Below are 14,207 nucleotides of genomic sequence, written 5' to 3' on the forward strand. Positions count from 1 at the left end.
GTGCGAGTCCTGGTGCGAGTCCCGGCGCGAGTCCACTCTCCCCCAGCACTGTCACCACCCAACCGTCCAGCACAGAGACAGATGGACAGCGCCAGCGCATCACACAGTGGACACGGCCCGCGCACATGACTGTCACAGCTCGATGAAGGAAGGAAGCCAGACAGCAAAGAATACAACGTAGGATGACATCCACATAAACCTCAAAACCAGGCAAAGCTCAACTGTGACATTTATGCATACACAAGCAGTAAAAATGCTAAGAAAAGAGAAGTGGGGGGATGACTATTGTCTCTGCCAGGTATGCTTTCCTCAGGGTAGGGGAGGCACCACTGGTTTTTGACCCAGGTAGTGTTTTATGGGTGTTCACTATAAAATTATTCACCAAACTTTACATAAATTTATATTTTATGCACCATTTAGTGTCTAGTTTTCACAATCAAAAGTTTGGTTTGGGCCGGGCACGCTGGCTCGACCCTGTAATCCTAGCACTTTGGGAGCCAAAACAGGAAGTACCTGAGGCCAGGAGTTTGAGACCAACTTGAGCAACGTAGCAAGACCCCCATCATTACAAAAAAAACAGGAAAAAAAATTAACCGGGCATGGTGGCATACACCTGTAGTCCCAGCTACTCAGGAGGCTGAGCCAGGAGGATCGCTGGAGCCCAGAAGTTTGAGGTTGCTGTGACCTATGATGACACAGTGCAGCCTAGGTGACAGAGCGAGATCCTGTCTCATAAAAAAAAAAACAACAACAAAAAAAAAAAAAAAAACTGGTTTTAATGAAAAAGGAAATATTGATGAGGAAAGTGAAGCTGAGAGATGCTAACTAATTTGCACAAGGTCACCCCACTGTTGAGTGGCAGAGCCAGGATTTGAATCCAGGCAGTCTGGCTCTTAATACCCAGGCTGCTACGTCTCCCAGACAGGCATAACAGACAGTGATGTGCAGAATGAGCCCAGCTCTGCTCTGGCCCGTAGCACTCCCAGTTAGACATCGATGAACAGGTGGCTCCTGTGAGCACGCTTGGTACACCTGTTTGTGCTAGATCTCGAGAAGAAACTGAGGCAGGGCCATTCCTTAAGGCCGTTTACTGCCTGATAGAAATCAGTCTCCATAAAGAGGGCCTTAACTCCAGGTGCCATTTCGAATGGCCACACCGGGTCAGGGTAGGGACATCAGTGCAGTGGAGAGACGGGAGGCGGCAGCTGGTGAGGGTGGGTGCAGGGCCAGCACTGGGGGCGGGGGCACGTCCCTCCTTCGTAAAATGGATCAAGCGATCTCTCGGCCCCTGGGGTTGGGCAGCCATGAGCGAGCTTGTGTCTTGGAGGGTTTTGGAGGGTGGGGGGTCGCAGATCAGTCTGCACAGCGCTGTGTTAAGGAGAGTAATTGGCCTGTGAACTTGTCATAGGAGAGTCTGTGCAAGCCGGCTCCGCAGGACAGAGAGTCTGCAAGTGGCTGCTTGAGCTGCCCTCCAGGGCCACTCAGCTCGGAGCCTGGAGTGAGGCAGAATTTATTTACAGGCTTCTGGCAGGCCGGTGAGTGGCTCTGGGCTCCCAGTGCCATCCTCGTTCCCATAGCAACATGTAGCTCCAATGAAAAAAAATAAACAAGGAAACAGACTCAGTAAAAAAAAAATACTAAATACATACTCCTTCCTGGCCTGGCGATGATTTCCCAGACCCTCCTCCCCCAGGTCTGATCACGCCCTCTCTGGCTCCCTGAGGACTTCCTGAGGATCATCATCTCCGCCCAGAAGCCACCTCAAAGCATCACATGCTGGCTCCCAGGGCCAGAATTCCCATTGGGTTAGCAGCTGCCTGAAGCAGACAGCCCTGGGGCAGGGAGATTCGAGCAAATGGAGAGGCGAGCCCCTCCCTGCCAGAGCTCCTGGTCCTGGGGAGAATTCCAGCCTTCAAACTCCACTTCTGCAGGGGAGAGGACCTGGCCCTCCAGGGTTTCGTGTCCCAGCGACTGGGAAGGGATGTCCACAAAGAAAACCTGCTCAGGAATGGAAATAATGGCAACAAACCCAGGTTTCAGATGCCCTGTGTGGTGCATGCCGGGACTAGGTGCTGGGCCAGAGAGAAGGTAGCACAGGAGCAGCAGGGGCCGGGGTGCAGGGCAGTCAGGCCCAGCGGGCAGCCTGGCACCTATGAGTTTGCCTAGTAGTCGTAGCAGGAAGCTTCGATGGGGTCCCTCATTGCACTGCAGCTCTTGAGGGCAGAGACCGTGTCACGGCATCTTGTCATGGCACACAGCAGCTCCTCCACAGCTCAGACCGAGGCCAGAGTGTCGGTACAGGATTCCGAGGGAAATCAGCTCTCCGGACTCACTTACGACAACCTGGAGCTAGAGAACGAGAACTGAAGATTACACCGAGACCATGGCTGCCATGTCCTTGTAAAATGGTAGAAGTGTGGTGGAATGAGAAAGTCTGGAAGCATCGCCTGGCTGGCGGCACAAAAATGGGGGCTGGGGGTCGGGGTGGGGTGCAGTGAAAGGTGAGCCATCCAAACACAAGCAGTACTGAAGGATTTACATACAGATAATGATCAAGGCCAGGTGCTGCAGAAAGCCAGGCTAAGAGGAAAGGGCTCTGAGAAAGAACCATAGTGCACAGGGCAGGGGCAGGGTGAGCTAAGGGGGGGCCAGGCCCCAGAGGGAGGGAGCCTTGGAAGAGCTGTGTGGCCCCAACAAGTCACTGCACCTCCATCCTCACAGGACACTTGTCTTTAAATAAGGAGAGTGAACTAGATCTTTAAGATTCCTTCCCAGTGACACAAGAAAAAAGGCAGAAAAATATTTCATTTGTTGCATAATTATAAAAGAAGACCTTTGTATGGACATCTTTATGCTTGAACATATATCATGAAAGATTTTGCCAGAAAAAGAGAGGAAGAGCGACACAGCATTGAGCGTACGTCATCATGTCAAGCCCTGTGCGGTCCTCACACCGTTGTACTGGAGCAGCAATGATTCTGCATCCTCAACTGGCCTGGGTGACACTGCCCACAGGCCTGGGTGGGCGAGTGCCCAGGAGCCTCCCAGCAGCGACATAAATGGAAACGCCCCTCTCGGGAGGCTACTGTCCAGCGGTGTCCCGCTGCAGAGCCGGCGGTCAGGGACGAGGCTGGGAAGCTCCGTGCAGCTGGAGCCCTCTGAGACCAAAGGCACACACCGGGCCTGGCCATGGGGAGTTAGGAGCCACCCGGGCAGCCGGGGCCACACGAGCCAGCATTGTGGGAGAGTGGGGCCACGGCCAGGGTCTCCTGGTGCCTGTCCGGCAGGAAGAGGGCCTTACTGAGGCCACATCTGCCAGGTAGAGACACTCAGGCATCCCAGAAACCCGCAAACAAGGACATTTCCCTTTCTTTGTTTCTTAGTTTTTCAAAAAATTAGCTAAAAGATGCCTCTACCACTCTGCAGCCAAATTAATGAAGATAGAAGAGGGAATCTCTCTCCCCAGAACTCTGTAGGGTGCACACATGAAAAATAGCAGTCAGGAATTCCAGGGCTGCTTGAGGTGGTATGTGTTGGAAAGGCTCTTTTTCCAGAACCTTCCAAGAAGCAGAGTTGCAATTATGTGAGGGTACCTAGCCTTTGTGGATATAAGAAAATGATATTGGAAAGTTAAAAAAAGTTGCTGTAAGTAAGCACAGCCATCCAGAAACTTACTCCCATACCTAGCAAGGGGTCAGTACTTGTCAAAAACATTTGGGCAGGCCAGGTGCCGTGGCTCACACCTGTAATCCCAGCACTCTGAGAGGCCAGGGTGGGAGCATCGCTTGAAGCCAGGAGTTCGAGACCATACTGTGCAACATAGTGAGACCCTATTTCTACAAAAAATAGAAAAATTAACCAGGCATGGCAGCACACACCTGTAGTCCCAGCTACTCAGGAGGCTGAGGCAGGAGGATTGCTTGAGCTCAAGAGTTTGAGGCTGCAGTGAGCTATGATGATGCCACTGCACTCCAGCCTGGGCAACAGAGTGAGACCCTGTCTCAAAAAAAAAAAAAAAAAATGGGGTATCCTGTCACTTGTAAACAATACTGAAAAATTATTGTTCACAATTGGAAATATTTCCTATGAAATGAAAGAACTTGTTTCCTTAAGAGAAAACAAGATGTTGGGCTGTTCAGATACGCATATAAAACCACAGCTTATTAAAAGGGAGGTTTTGTTGGAAGCACGTGATCATCATTTTTTTTGGTTGTTTTTTTTTTTAACCTCCATGACACTCAGAGAAGTTCATAATGTTCAAAGGGACAAAAATAGACAGTCTGTTCAGTCTCTGGACGGACTGTTAGCTTCTGCCCTGAGATGAGCACAGAGAGGTGCTCGTGCCCACCGCCACCGGCGTCAGCTGTGTCTACTGAACGTGGGCCTGTGATGCCACCACAGCAGCCCCCATGGGAGGGATGGGAGGCTTCAGGACAGTGCCAGTCAGAGGCCGCGGCTTTGCATCTGACTTATGGGCAGACATCATTGAGGGAGCTATGTATTTTATAAAGATACGTTGCCTTGTAAATGTGAGCTGAAAGCTTGGATCAGGAATCCTATTTGTATCGGTTGGCATGAAAGCAGTGTGTGGAAATGACTCAGGAGAAACCAGGAAAGCAAGGCAGAGCCATTGATCAACATTTATTAAATTTTCCCAATTTCTGCTACAGTTCACAGTGGACCCTTAGGCCAACTTGGGAAAATTAGCAGAAGCCTCTGCTTTTAAAAACCTTAAAGATGCATCGAGCAAGTAGTGCTTGGGGAGTCCCTCTAACGAGAGGCCGCAGTGGCCGGCGGAGGACTCGGCCCGGCCACCAGGAGGGGCTAGCGCGTCGTGTACACCCTGCCGGGGTTCGCGGAGGAAAGAGCACCCCAGACTGTCTCAAACATGGGGAGAATTATGGCTCCCAGACAGGCAGGGCAAAGTGGCAATAAACAGCAGCTACAAAAAAGGACACCCGGATTGTGACTGCGGCTGTGTCGGATTCAGACACACGACTACGTTTCAAATTAGCCGGCTCCTCTCAGGGGAGAGATGCAGAGGCCATTGAAGACGGTTCAGCGAAGGTGCCCCTTCGTGAGCAGCGGCAATCCAACAGGCTAATGGGAGACTCCACTGCGGAGAGGGGCAGGGAGGGCGGTGCGGCCACCGGGTAATGGTTCTGCATAAATCAGCAGCGCGTCTCTGCCGGGCGCCTCATCCGCCTGCTCACACCCTCTCCGAGGGGCACCGCAGCCTGGGGGAGGTTTGGAGGGAGAGGCCGAATCGCAGGCGCTTCTGAGGACAGGGGGACTCGGGACTTGGCTGTTCCTCCTAGAGCGAGGCCCAGACGGCGGCAGCGGGGGGGTGGATGGCGGGGGTAGGAAGTGGGCTGAGGGGCTTGGGGCTCCAGCGGGCAGGAGGAACGGGGCGGGAGGAGCGGGCACGTTTCCAGATGCCGACACCCCTGCAGCAGGGGTGGGAACCTCAGCCTTGCTCGGACCATGGTGGCGTTAGAGTGGCCCAGGACCTGGCTGGGTGTTGGCTTACGTGTGGCCACGTTTGGTTGGAGGCTGGGGGCTTAGAGCATGGGCCAGGCGACTGAGCCAGGCACACTGTTCACAGAGGGTGGCCAGAGTGGGCAGGGGACAGGCTGCCTGGGGAGAGGTGCCGGGGCCCAGGCCTTTACCTGGAAGCACTGCCTGGAAGACCACTCCTCTCTGCCTCCCAACCATTCAAGGCCCCCGTGTGAACACCTGCCTCTCTGGAGCCTTCCCCAGCCACCCTTGCAGACAGAATTAGCTCGTCACACCTCTGAGCTATTACTGACCGTGCGCTGTTGACACGGTGTGTGTGTGTGTGTGTGCGTGTGTGTGTGCGCCCGGCCAGCCCCAAGGTTGGGTCCCGCTTGCAGAAAGTGAACGCACGCCCCAGTGCACGCTGCCTCTGCCCTCCGGGGTCCCGACGCAGGGACCTCATCGGAAACCAGCCTGCTCAGTCTGTGCCCAGGGAGGTCATCGAAGGTTAAGAAACAAAAGCTGTGAAAGGGTCTGTGCGAACCTCGCCGCAAATGCAGGTCTGCGCCGGCGCCCAGCACGTCTGCAGTCTCGGTCCCTCCCAGAGAGCCAGACCCTCTCCTCTCCTCTGTCAGTCTCATCGGGTCTGTTCCCACGTTCTGTTCTTTTCTCTTTAAAAATGACTTCCTGTTGATTCCAAGTTGCCAAATTTTACCTCAGGGGATTTCAAGGTTAAGGGTTTGTTTCATCTGCTTTCTTTAAACACTACTGTTATTTGAATTTGTTTCCACAGACACGTATTCCTTTGTAACTTCTTTAAATTTAAGAAATAGTTTTTGGAGCCTCCTTTGTCCAGAGTCTCTGGGCTTGGCCTCCTGCCCGCTGCCCGCCCTCCTGCACTCCAGGCTTCCCCAGGCTGCCTGTGGCTTCACCACCCTCTGGCCGGACAGCGTGGGTGACTCTCCCCACTGTCCTTCCGCACCAAGTCCTCCCTCCTCCACCCTTTCCTGCAGATGTCTCCTCCCCCTGGAAGCCTGCCCTGCCTGCAGCGTGCTGGCTGGGTCCCCTCCTCCCTGCCCCCAGGGCTCCTTGCTTGTGGCTTGCGCACCTGCCGGGCACCTGTGAAGAGGGCGTGACTAGGGCCTGCGGTCCCCGTGCTGTGGACTGTGCATGTGCGCCCTCCAAGCCTGCTCACGTGCACGCCGCGCCCGTCCTCTGGCCGGGCCCGCGGCAGACGTGGCGCTCACCGTGCACAGAGCCCTGTTCCTCCCGGCCACCCGTGAGGGTCTGCCTCTTCACATCGCTCTGTCTGTAAGACGCTCTTTTCCACTTAGGATCTTCACCACCGGCTAGTGACTCAGTGCGATTCACTGTTGCCCACGTGTCGCCTTTGAATCCGGCAGAGTCCGTGTGGCTCCGCGGAGGGCTTGGAACCAGCTCTAAAGTTAGTTGGGATGTGGGGTCCCGGGCGGCGCGGCCCTGAGGCAGAGCAGCAGGCATTAGGGCTCGGGCTGCCAGGGCCCCTTAACTGGGAAGAGCCTGCCCCGAGCTCCGCAGCGTCGGGAGAGAAATAGTTATGATTTCTTAAGGAGAAATATCCGTCGGAAAACACAAAAACCGCCAGTGGAGATGGGCTGTCGGTCGTGTTAGGTGTGTTGGGAATAACAGGCGTTTGCATTATTATCTGCAGACAGACTGGCTAATGGGCTGGACACAGTTGTGCAGTTAAACGGCCCCAGTCGGGCGAGAGGCAGATTCGGCTGGAGATGGGAGTGACGGTGGCAGCGAGGGCCCTGCCCCAGCCGGGACGCCCGTCACCTGCCTCAAGCCCCTCACCGGGACGAGAGCTGCTACCCGGCTTCCCCAGGCAGCAGAGACCGCCCTGCCCCTCACAGGCCCCTTCTCCGGAGAGCGCTAGGCCATGCTGAGATCTTTTTTAACTTTATTTCTCAATCCAGGGTTTTTATTGATTGTTTATTCCTGCGCAAGGCCCTGAGCGAGAGGAAGGACGACTGAGCCTCGGTCCTTGAGTCAGATCGGAGCTGACAGCTCCATAGACCAGGCAGGCAGGGGTGGGCTCTGGGGCAGGACGCGCCCGAAGGCTCGGCCGTGGGGGACGAACTGGCCTGGAAATTAACAGGACTGGAGAACCTTGCAAGAGCAAAAGGAGAGAAAAGCCATGCAGTATGAGAAGGGACAGCTTGAGAAAAGGTAATAAGGAGTAGGACAAATGTAAGTCAATTCTGGGATTAGTGTCAGCCTGGGGCTCAGAGGAGCAGCTTCGGAGCTATTGATGGAGCGAGAGAGCAGGGATTACACAAATAACCGATTAAAGAACACGATGGGGCGGGATAAAGAGCTCCGGTGTCAGAAGGGGGCAGGGCAGCGAACTGCAGCCTGTCCTGAAAAGGCATTGTTCATGGCGGTGGGGACGGGTTTGACCCTGGGTCCTATTACTGGGGAGAATGGCTGCTAGCCGGTTGGGAGAGGCTTTGGCGGAGGCGGGTTAAGGGTGCGGGGTGTGGCCCCCGAGGGCCCTGTCCGCTGGTGGAAAGAGGGGTGCCCACAGGTCAGCAGGACCACGTGGTTAACCCACCCCAAGTCTTGGTGCTTCAAAAGCTCACAGAATGTTAAACTATGGAGAAGACTGATTAATAGTTGCCACCTAGACGGAGATTCTCAAACTTACCCTGCCTAGCTCAGCGCAGAGCTGATGGCCCAAAATAGTTTTCAAATCTCCATAAAAGGTTGTCCCGTCTGACCTAGACCTGTCTGGCCCTGACAGGCAAGTGCCTGCAGATGGGCCTAAAGAGGGGGATTTTATTTTAAGAAAGGAAGGGAAAGGCCGCGGGTGGTGGCGCACGCCTGTAATCCCAGCACTCCAGGAGGCCGAGGCACGAAGATGGCTGGAGCCCAGGGGTTGGTTTGAGGTTACCGAGAGCTATGATGACACCCCTGCCCTCCAGCCCGGGTGACGGAGTGAGGCCCTGTTGCCATGGAAAGGAAGGGAAGGCGGCAGTGCCCGCTGCATGCTGGGGTGGCCGCAGGGGGAGGCGAGGGCACGGCCGGCGCCGGCCTCGCGCGGGATCGGCTCCCTGGAAGAGAAGACGGCCGCTGCCGAGCAGAGTGGGCGGCCAGGAGCTCTCGTGGTCTCGCTTAGTCTTCACGTGAGAGTCTGAAATGTGAAATTGAAACAGTGGTCGATTAGTGAATTGAAGTGGGTGTATGGAAAAAATAGTGATGTAGGAAGGTCAGTGCAGAATTTATATTTTCAATGTAATTCCACCATTCGTCTCCTCTGGGAACTGGATTCCACAGCAGGCGGCGTGTGTGTAAGTCACGCGTGCTCGTGCCGTGGGCGAGGGACAGGGCCCGGGAGGGTGGGGCCGTGGTCTCGCCGCCTCCGCCCCACTGCGTGCTCCCTCAGGTGGAGTGACAGGTGTCCAGCCAGCCCATACCCGATACCAGTGCCTCATCCTGCAGCCGGACAGGCCTTACCCAGGCATGGACTCACCAACACTGGCAAGTCCGAAGTCCGGTGGCTCCTCACCTGCCAGCAGGCCCCTGGGAAGGAAGGGTGAGGGCCAGTTCTCCCAACGCCGGGTGGGCCAGCTGTGCGTGCGGCCCTTGCGGCTGTCCACGCAGGGTGCAGATGCCCGCCGGCCGTGTCCAGTTATGCGCTTACAGTCTGTTCTTGGCATCTGCACCCAAGTTCAAGAGCAGCTGTACAAGTTGCATCATCTTATTTAAAAGCTGGAGCCTTTGACTAATTTAGAAGTCTAGAAGCCAGAGAGAAGAAAGAAAGCCTCAGGATGTGTTAGCACTTCATGGAGAGCTTCCCCTCCCCCTGTCCCCACAGCCCCTGTCACCTTCTTGCTTTGTTGATCAGATCGTCCCCTCAGACACAATATGCTCTTTCTGAGAGTAAGTGTGGAGAACTTTCATCCATGGGTTTTAGCCAGTGTGTCTTGAAAATGTCTTCATAATTCTGGAGAAGTTCCAGTTACATTTGAAAGCATTTGCATCACTCACTTCCTCTTCAGTTGTTCTGAGTTGGGAGCGTCTCACTCAGGCTGAGCCCCCTCACAGGTCCCAGGAGGTGATGGACCCAGGGCCTCGCACACAGAGGTCACCCTCGGAGTTGTCACAAGGGGGGCTGCGAGCTCCGTACAGGGCGTGAGGGCAGGGCCTGTCCTCAAGGTGGCCCAGGGCACAGTCGGTTCAGGCACACTCTCTGGCAGGTTTAGAAAATACAAAATGTGCATATCTGGAAACTGATTCCCTTAAAACCGCCAGCATGCTCCTAGGAAGGTCAGTCTGCAGAGCACAGACCGAGGCCCACTGCAGAGGGTGGGGCTCTTGCCCTTCAGAGAGCTGGAACAGGCACCCAGAGAGCGGACTGTCCGCGTGCGGGCTGGGCAGGGCGGGCCGGCATCCCTACCCCGCCCGACCGCGCTTCTCTCCTGCACCCGCAGCTCACGCTGGCATGTCACGTGCCTCGCGCCCAGCCATGCTGCGTGTTCTCAAGGTCAGGGCCGCTGTCACCGTGTTCTCTGAGGGCCGTGCCCAGCGCCGTGCCTTGTCCGCACAGGGCTGGCCCAGCGCCGGCAGAGTTCAGCGCGCAGCGGGCAGGCCAGCTCTCCTGGCTCCCAGCGGGTGGCGGAGGGCACGTGTGCCAGGCCGGCCGAGCCGTGTAAGGGTGGAGCCCAGGCCCTGCACGGCGCCCAGCGGGGTGTGCGTCAGCCCTTGCGGGCCAGGGAGGATTATACGGCAGGCAGGACCTTGCTCAAGAGAAGCGCCCTCCTGGCTCTTGTTTCATAGCAGCTTATTGAGGTGTGATTCTCACGCCGTGCATTCACCTCATTTACAGTATACCATGAGTATGAGTCAGTCCTCACCGAACATCAGCAACAGGTTTTGGAAACTTGGGCTTTAAGCAAAATGATGTTTAATGAAACCAATTTTACCACAGGGTAATTGACGTCAACAAAGATTAAGTTTCTATGGCATGTTTCTGCTCACAACAACATCACTAAACCAAATAAAGACCAAAACACTTCTCATATAAAACACTGAAATACACATGACCTACGCATACAGCTAAGAAAAATTAATGAGAACAAGTAAGATCACTGTTTGCCCAGTTAGCCCAGTTCTGGGTCAGGGTGGCTGGAGCTGTGCTGGTGGCCCGGGGTGCCAGGCAGATGCCAGCCCTGCAGGACGCCGCGTCGAGGGCTCATGCGTGCCACACTCGGCCACGCAGACACGCCGAGGACCTAACAAGAGTCCCTGGAGAAAACCCAGGCGGATGGGGGGACAGGGAAACCTCCCACCTGGCCCCGGTGGGAGTGGATTTTGCTCGACCTTATAACAAGACGACACATTTGAGGAACTGCTGTCCATCACCTTACAGAGTCGGGCGGCCAGCACCACCACCAACTGCTGACTTTCAACCCAGCTGCCAAATGCAAAAATACATTAATCTGAAAAGAAAAAGAGTCCATGAGACAAAAGTAAGCAAAAATGGAGTGATCCAGCGTGGACACGTTATAGGAATCATGTGGTGTCTGTAACTTTTGGAGGACAGGTTCATTTGCTTTTGTCCCGACTGATGGAAACGCGTTTACAGCCTCCTGGTTGCTGTCAGGGGTCTGCGCGGGGCAGGGCGGGCGGGGGAGGCCAGGGCTTCCCTGACTCCCACGTGGTGGCCCCAGCGCTGGGCGGGACAGGTCCTGACTTGTGGCAGCTTTGAGGTCACACCAGCCCGTCACTCACGGGGCCCTTTGCTTTCTCATCAGGTGTTCCACTGCGTCCACTTCGAGTGTCCGGAGCAGCAGAACAGCCAGAAGGAGGAAAACGGCGAAGAGTTGGGGACAGGGGACACCAGCCTGGTCGGTCAGCAGCTTGACCCGCACGCCCTGCGGGCCCCCAGCAGCAGCTCACTGCCCCCCAGCCCGCGCTCCAACTCGCGCTCGCCCAACCGGCAGCACCAATAAAGGAGGCAGGGGCCTGGTGTGACTCATGGGCCCAGTGACAGCAGGAAACAGTGTGTCCTCCCTGAGCAGGGGCCTTTGTTGACTGTCCCCACCCCACTCCTGGCTGCAGAAGCAGACGCAGAACAGGTTTTCTCCCAAGGACAGAAAGGGGCTGCCTTGTTCTCCTCGATTTGCTCGGTCAGGCTGGTCTCCCGGGAGACGCGGGTCCTCAGTCTTCACCAGGTCCCGTCCGTGCGTCTGTCCGCTCCTCCAGGCGGGCGCAGGAAGCAGAGGGCGCGTGCGGGGACCCTGCTGGCCGGAGGCTGGGTTTCCGCACTCCTTCACTTGCATGGGACACGTTGCCCTGGCAACTACGTGATTTCTTATTTCTTGTAGTTATTCTCCATTTGCCGAATCATAGGTGTTCCAGATCTTTTTGAAATGCTCTAACAGCAAATCACTTGTTTTCATCCCTTTCGACGCTGTAATTCCCCTCCCCTGGTTTTGCGCACGTCTCCTCGTGACACGCACCCGGGCGCGTCCGGTTGGGCGCGGAGGAGCCTCTGAGGAGGTTCGACACAATACACAGTGAGCAGAGCAGTCTGTGGACAGAGTTAGTGACCACGCGATCGCTGAGTTATCAACCTGTCATTCCGGAAACGCACCCAGCCTGCAAGCTGGGGCGGCTGACAGGAAACGGTCGCTGTGCTGGGTGCAGGTGTCCCGCGTGGCCGCCCGGGTCTGGCGGGCTTAGCTGCCCTCGGGCTTTGTTTAGTTCAGGAGGCAGCCGCCGCCCGGCAGCGTCCCACGAGCAGGGGCTCTGTGGCCTGGAGGTGGCTGCCAGGCCCCTGCGCTCGGCGGGCGGAGCGGCCGCTCTGAGCAGCTTTCCTCCTAGTCACCATCACAAGGGTCTCGTGTGACTGCTGCAGCTCCGTCTGGCTCTGCCTCTGTGATCTCCATCCCAGTGCACCTGGCCCTGGTCACTGCTTGGCCACCGTCTGCCCTCCTGCTGTCCCCAGACTCCCGCCGCCTCCGGACGGTGTGGCCAAGAGGGGTCACGGGGTCCTCGGTGGTCCTGCGACCCTGCTGGGAGCAGGGGTGAGGGCTCCGGGCCTGCTTTCTGGCGTCTCAAAGACACATTGGCTGGGGGTGCAGGAAGAGCCAGCGGGTCAGCTGTTTTCTCCTAGTTTAACTTAGTGTCGAGTGATTTACCCGTGTTGCAATAGTGGGGTGGCGTCAAACTGCGTGATTAAACGAACGGTTGTCTTTCTGCGTGAGCACAGCAGCAGCACACAGAGGGTCCCTGGGTGGGGGACAGCTGCTCCTGGGGGCAGAAGCCACGGTCCCCTCCCTCCCCCGGCTCTGCGTGTGGGTGAGCGGACGTCTCCCCCAGCCGCACCAGGCATTCCATAATGAGAAGAGGTTCCAGGGACAAATGGCAGATGGTGGGGCGTCCGCCGGCCGTGGGGCCTCCTGCACGTCACTGCCCGTCAGCACCCAGCAGTCACCGGCTAGCACAGAGCTCCTGCCCCTCAGCACGCCCTCACACGGCATCCCCTGCCCAGATGGGACAGGGCCAGATCAGGCATAGCGAGGGCAGAGTTCAAATGCCTCGAAAGATCGGTTCAAGGACTTCTTTCTGGACGTAGAAGTCGCCTGTCCAGGGGCCCCGGGCCTGGAGCGCTCTTCTGACCCGGGGACGAGGGGTGGCTGGCACAGGCCGGCAGAGGCACGCACCGCGCAGCCTGGCCCAGGCCACAGCGGCGGCTCCTGCCCCCTCCTGGCCTCGGCAGCTTCCTTCTGTCTTCCAGCACTTTAGAGATGCCCCTTATTATCAGGTAAAGAGAAGTAAGGGGACAGCGGGGCGGGACGTCAGCGGGAAGGACCGAGGGCAGGTCTCACACCCCACCCCGCTGTGGCTGCCACTCACTCAGACGGAGGCCTGGTCTCTGCTCCCTTGCCGGGCTGCGCGGGTGCCTTGATGGGCTTTCTGATTCGGGGCAGGAGGCTCTCGTACACGCAGCGGGGCCGGGACACCACAGTCAAGGTGTGTCACAGCAGACACAGGGCGAGGCCATCGTCTCCAGGTAACGGGGATGAGTGGGCAAGAAAGGTCCCCAGACGGCCCCCAGAAATGGGTGTTGCCAGAACTCCCCCACCCCCGCCCTTCATTTCTTAGCATGTTTTTTGGGAGAGTAGAAAGAAAACTTCATTGGGGCTTTTGGGGGAAGCCTTCAAAGTCACCTTTGGCAGCTCCTGGGAGGGCCATTTGGGGTGGGGTCCCAGCAGCTGGCTCCCGGCGGGACAGTCCTAGAGGCAGGCCTTGCTGCGAGCACTTGCGACATGGATGAGAACAAAACAGCTGTGCAGACATCTCTCTCTCACATACACACGCACACTTGTTCTCCCGTTTTCTGAGTGCTTTTTCTGTTTTTATTCTTCTGATTTTAGTTAGAACCATGTGCTGTGATGGATGTGGGACTCTTCTCCATTGCTCTTTAAATTGTCACTTTTTAAATCTTATTAAATGAAGTGTTGATTCCTGACAAATACATTTAAAAAGTGTTTTATTCCTAGAAGAGCTGGGAAAAGAAAGGGATGTGTTTGTTAGACTGATTCCTTGGCAAAAAAAAAATGAGTTTTTGAATTGTGCAAAAAATTGCTCAGCAGTTACTCCGTCGCCCCAATTGTCAAACTGCTGTTCAGACGGCTGCGACCCAGTCAACCTCACCTTCT

The 14,207-nt window shown here is 56.2% G+C and overlaps 1 protein-coding gene across 1 annotated transcript in view; it reads left to right on the plus strand.

Annotated features, from left to right (window-relative positions):
• BTBD9 (BTB domain containing 9) overlaps positions 1 to 11,540 on the plus strand; it is a 390,983-nt gene extending 379,443 nt beyond the window's left edge. Inside the window, exon 11 of the mRNA XM_012746790.3 lies at positions 11,295 to 11,540. Within this exon, the coding sequence (XP_012602244.1) occupies positions 11,295 to 11,492 (198 nt within the window). The 3' untranslated portion in view covers positions 11,493 to 11,540. The remainder of the gene's footprint in view (positions 1 to 11,294) is intronic.
• The last annotated feature ends 2,667 nt before the right edge of the window (positions 11,541 to 14,207 follow it).

Source organism: Microcebus murinus, chromosome 5 (genome assembly GCF_040939455.1).
Source record: "Microcebus murinus isolate Inina chromosome 5, M.murinus_Inina_mat1.0, whole genome shotgun sequence".
Lineage (NCBI taxonomy): Eukaryota > Metazoa > Chordata > Mammalia > Primates > Cheirogaleidae > Microcebus > Microcebus murinus.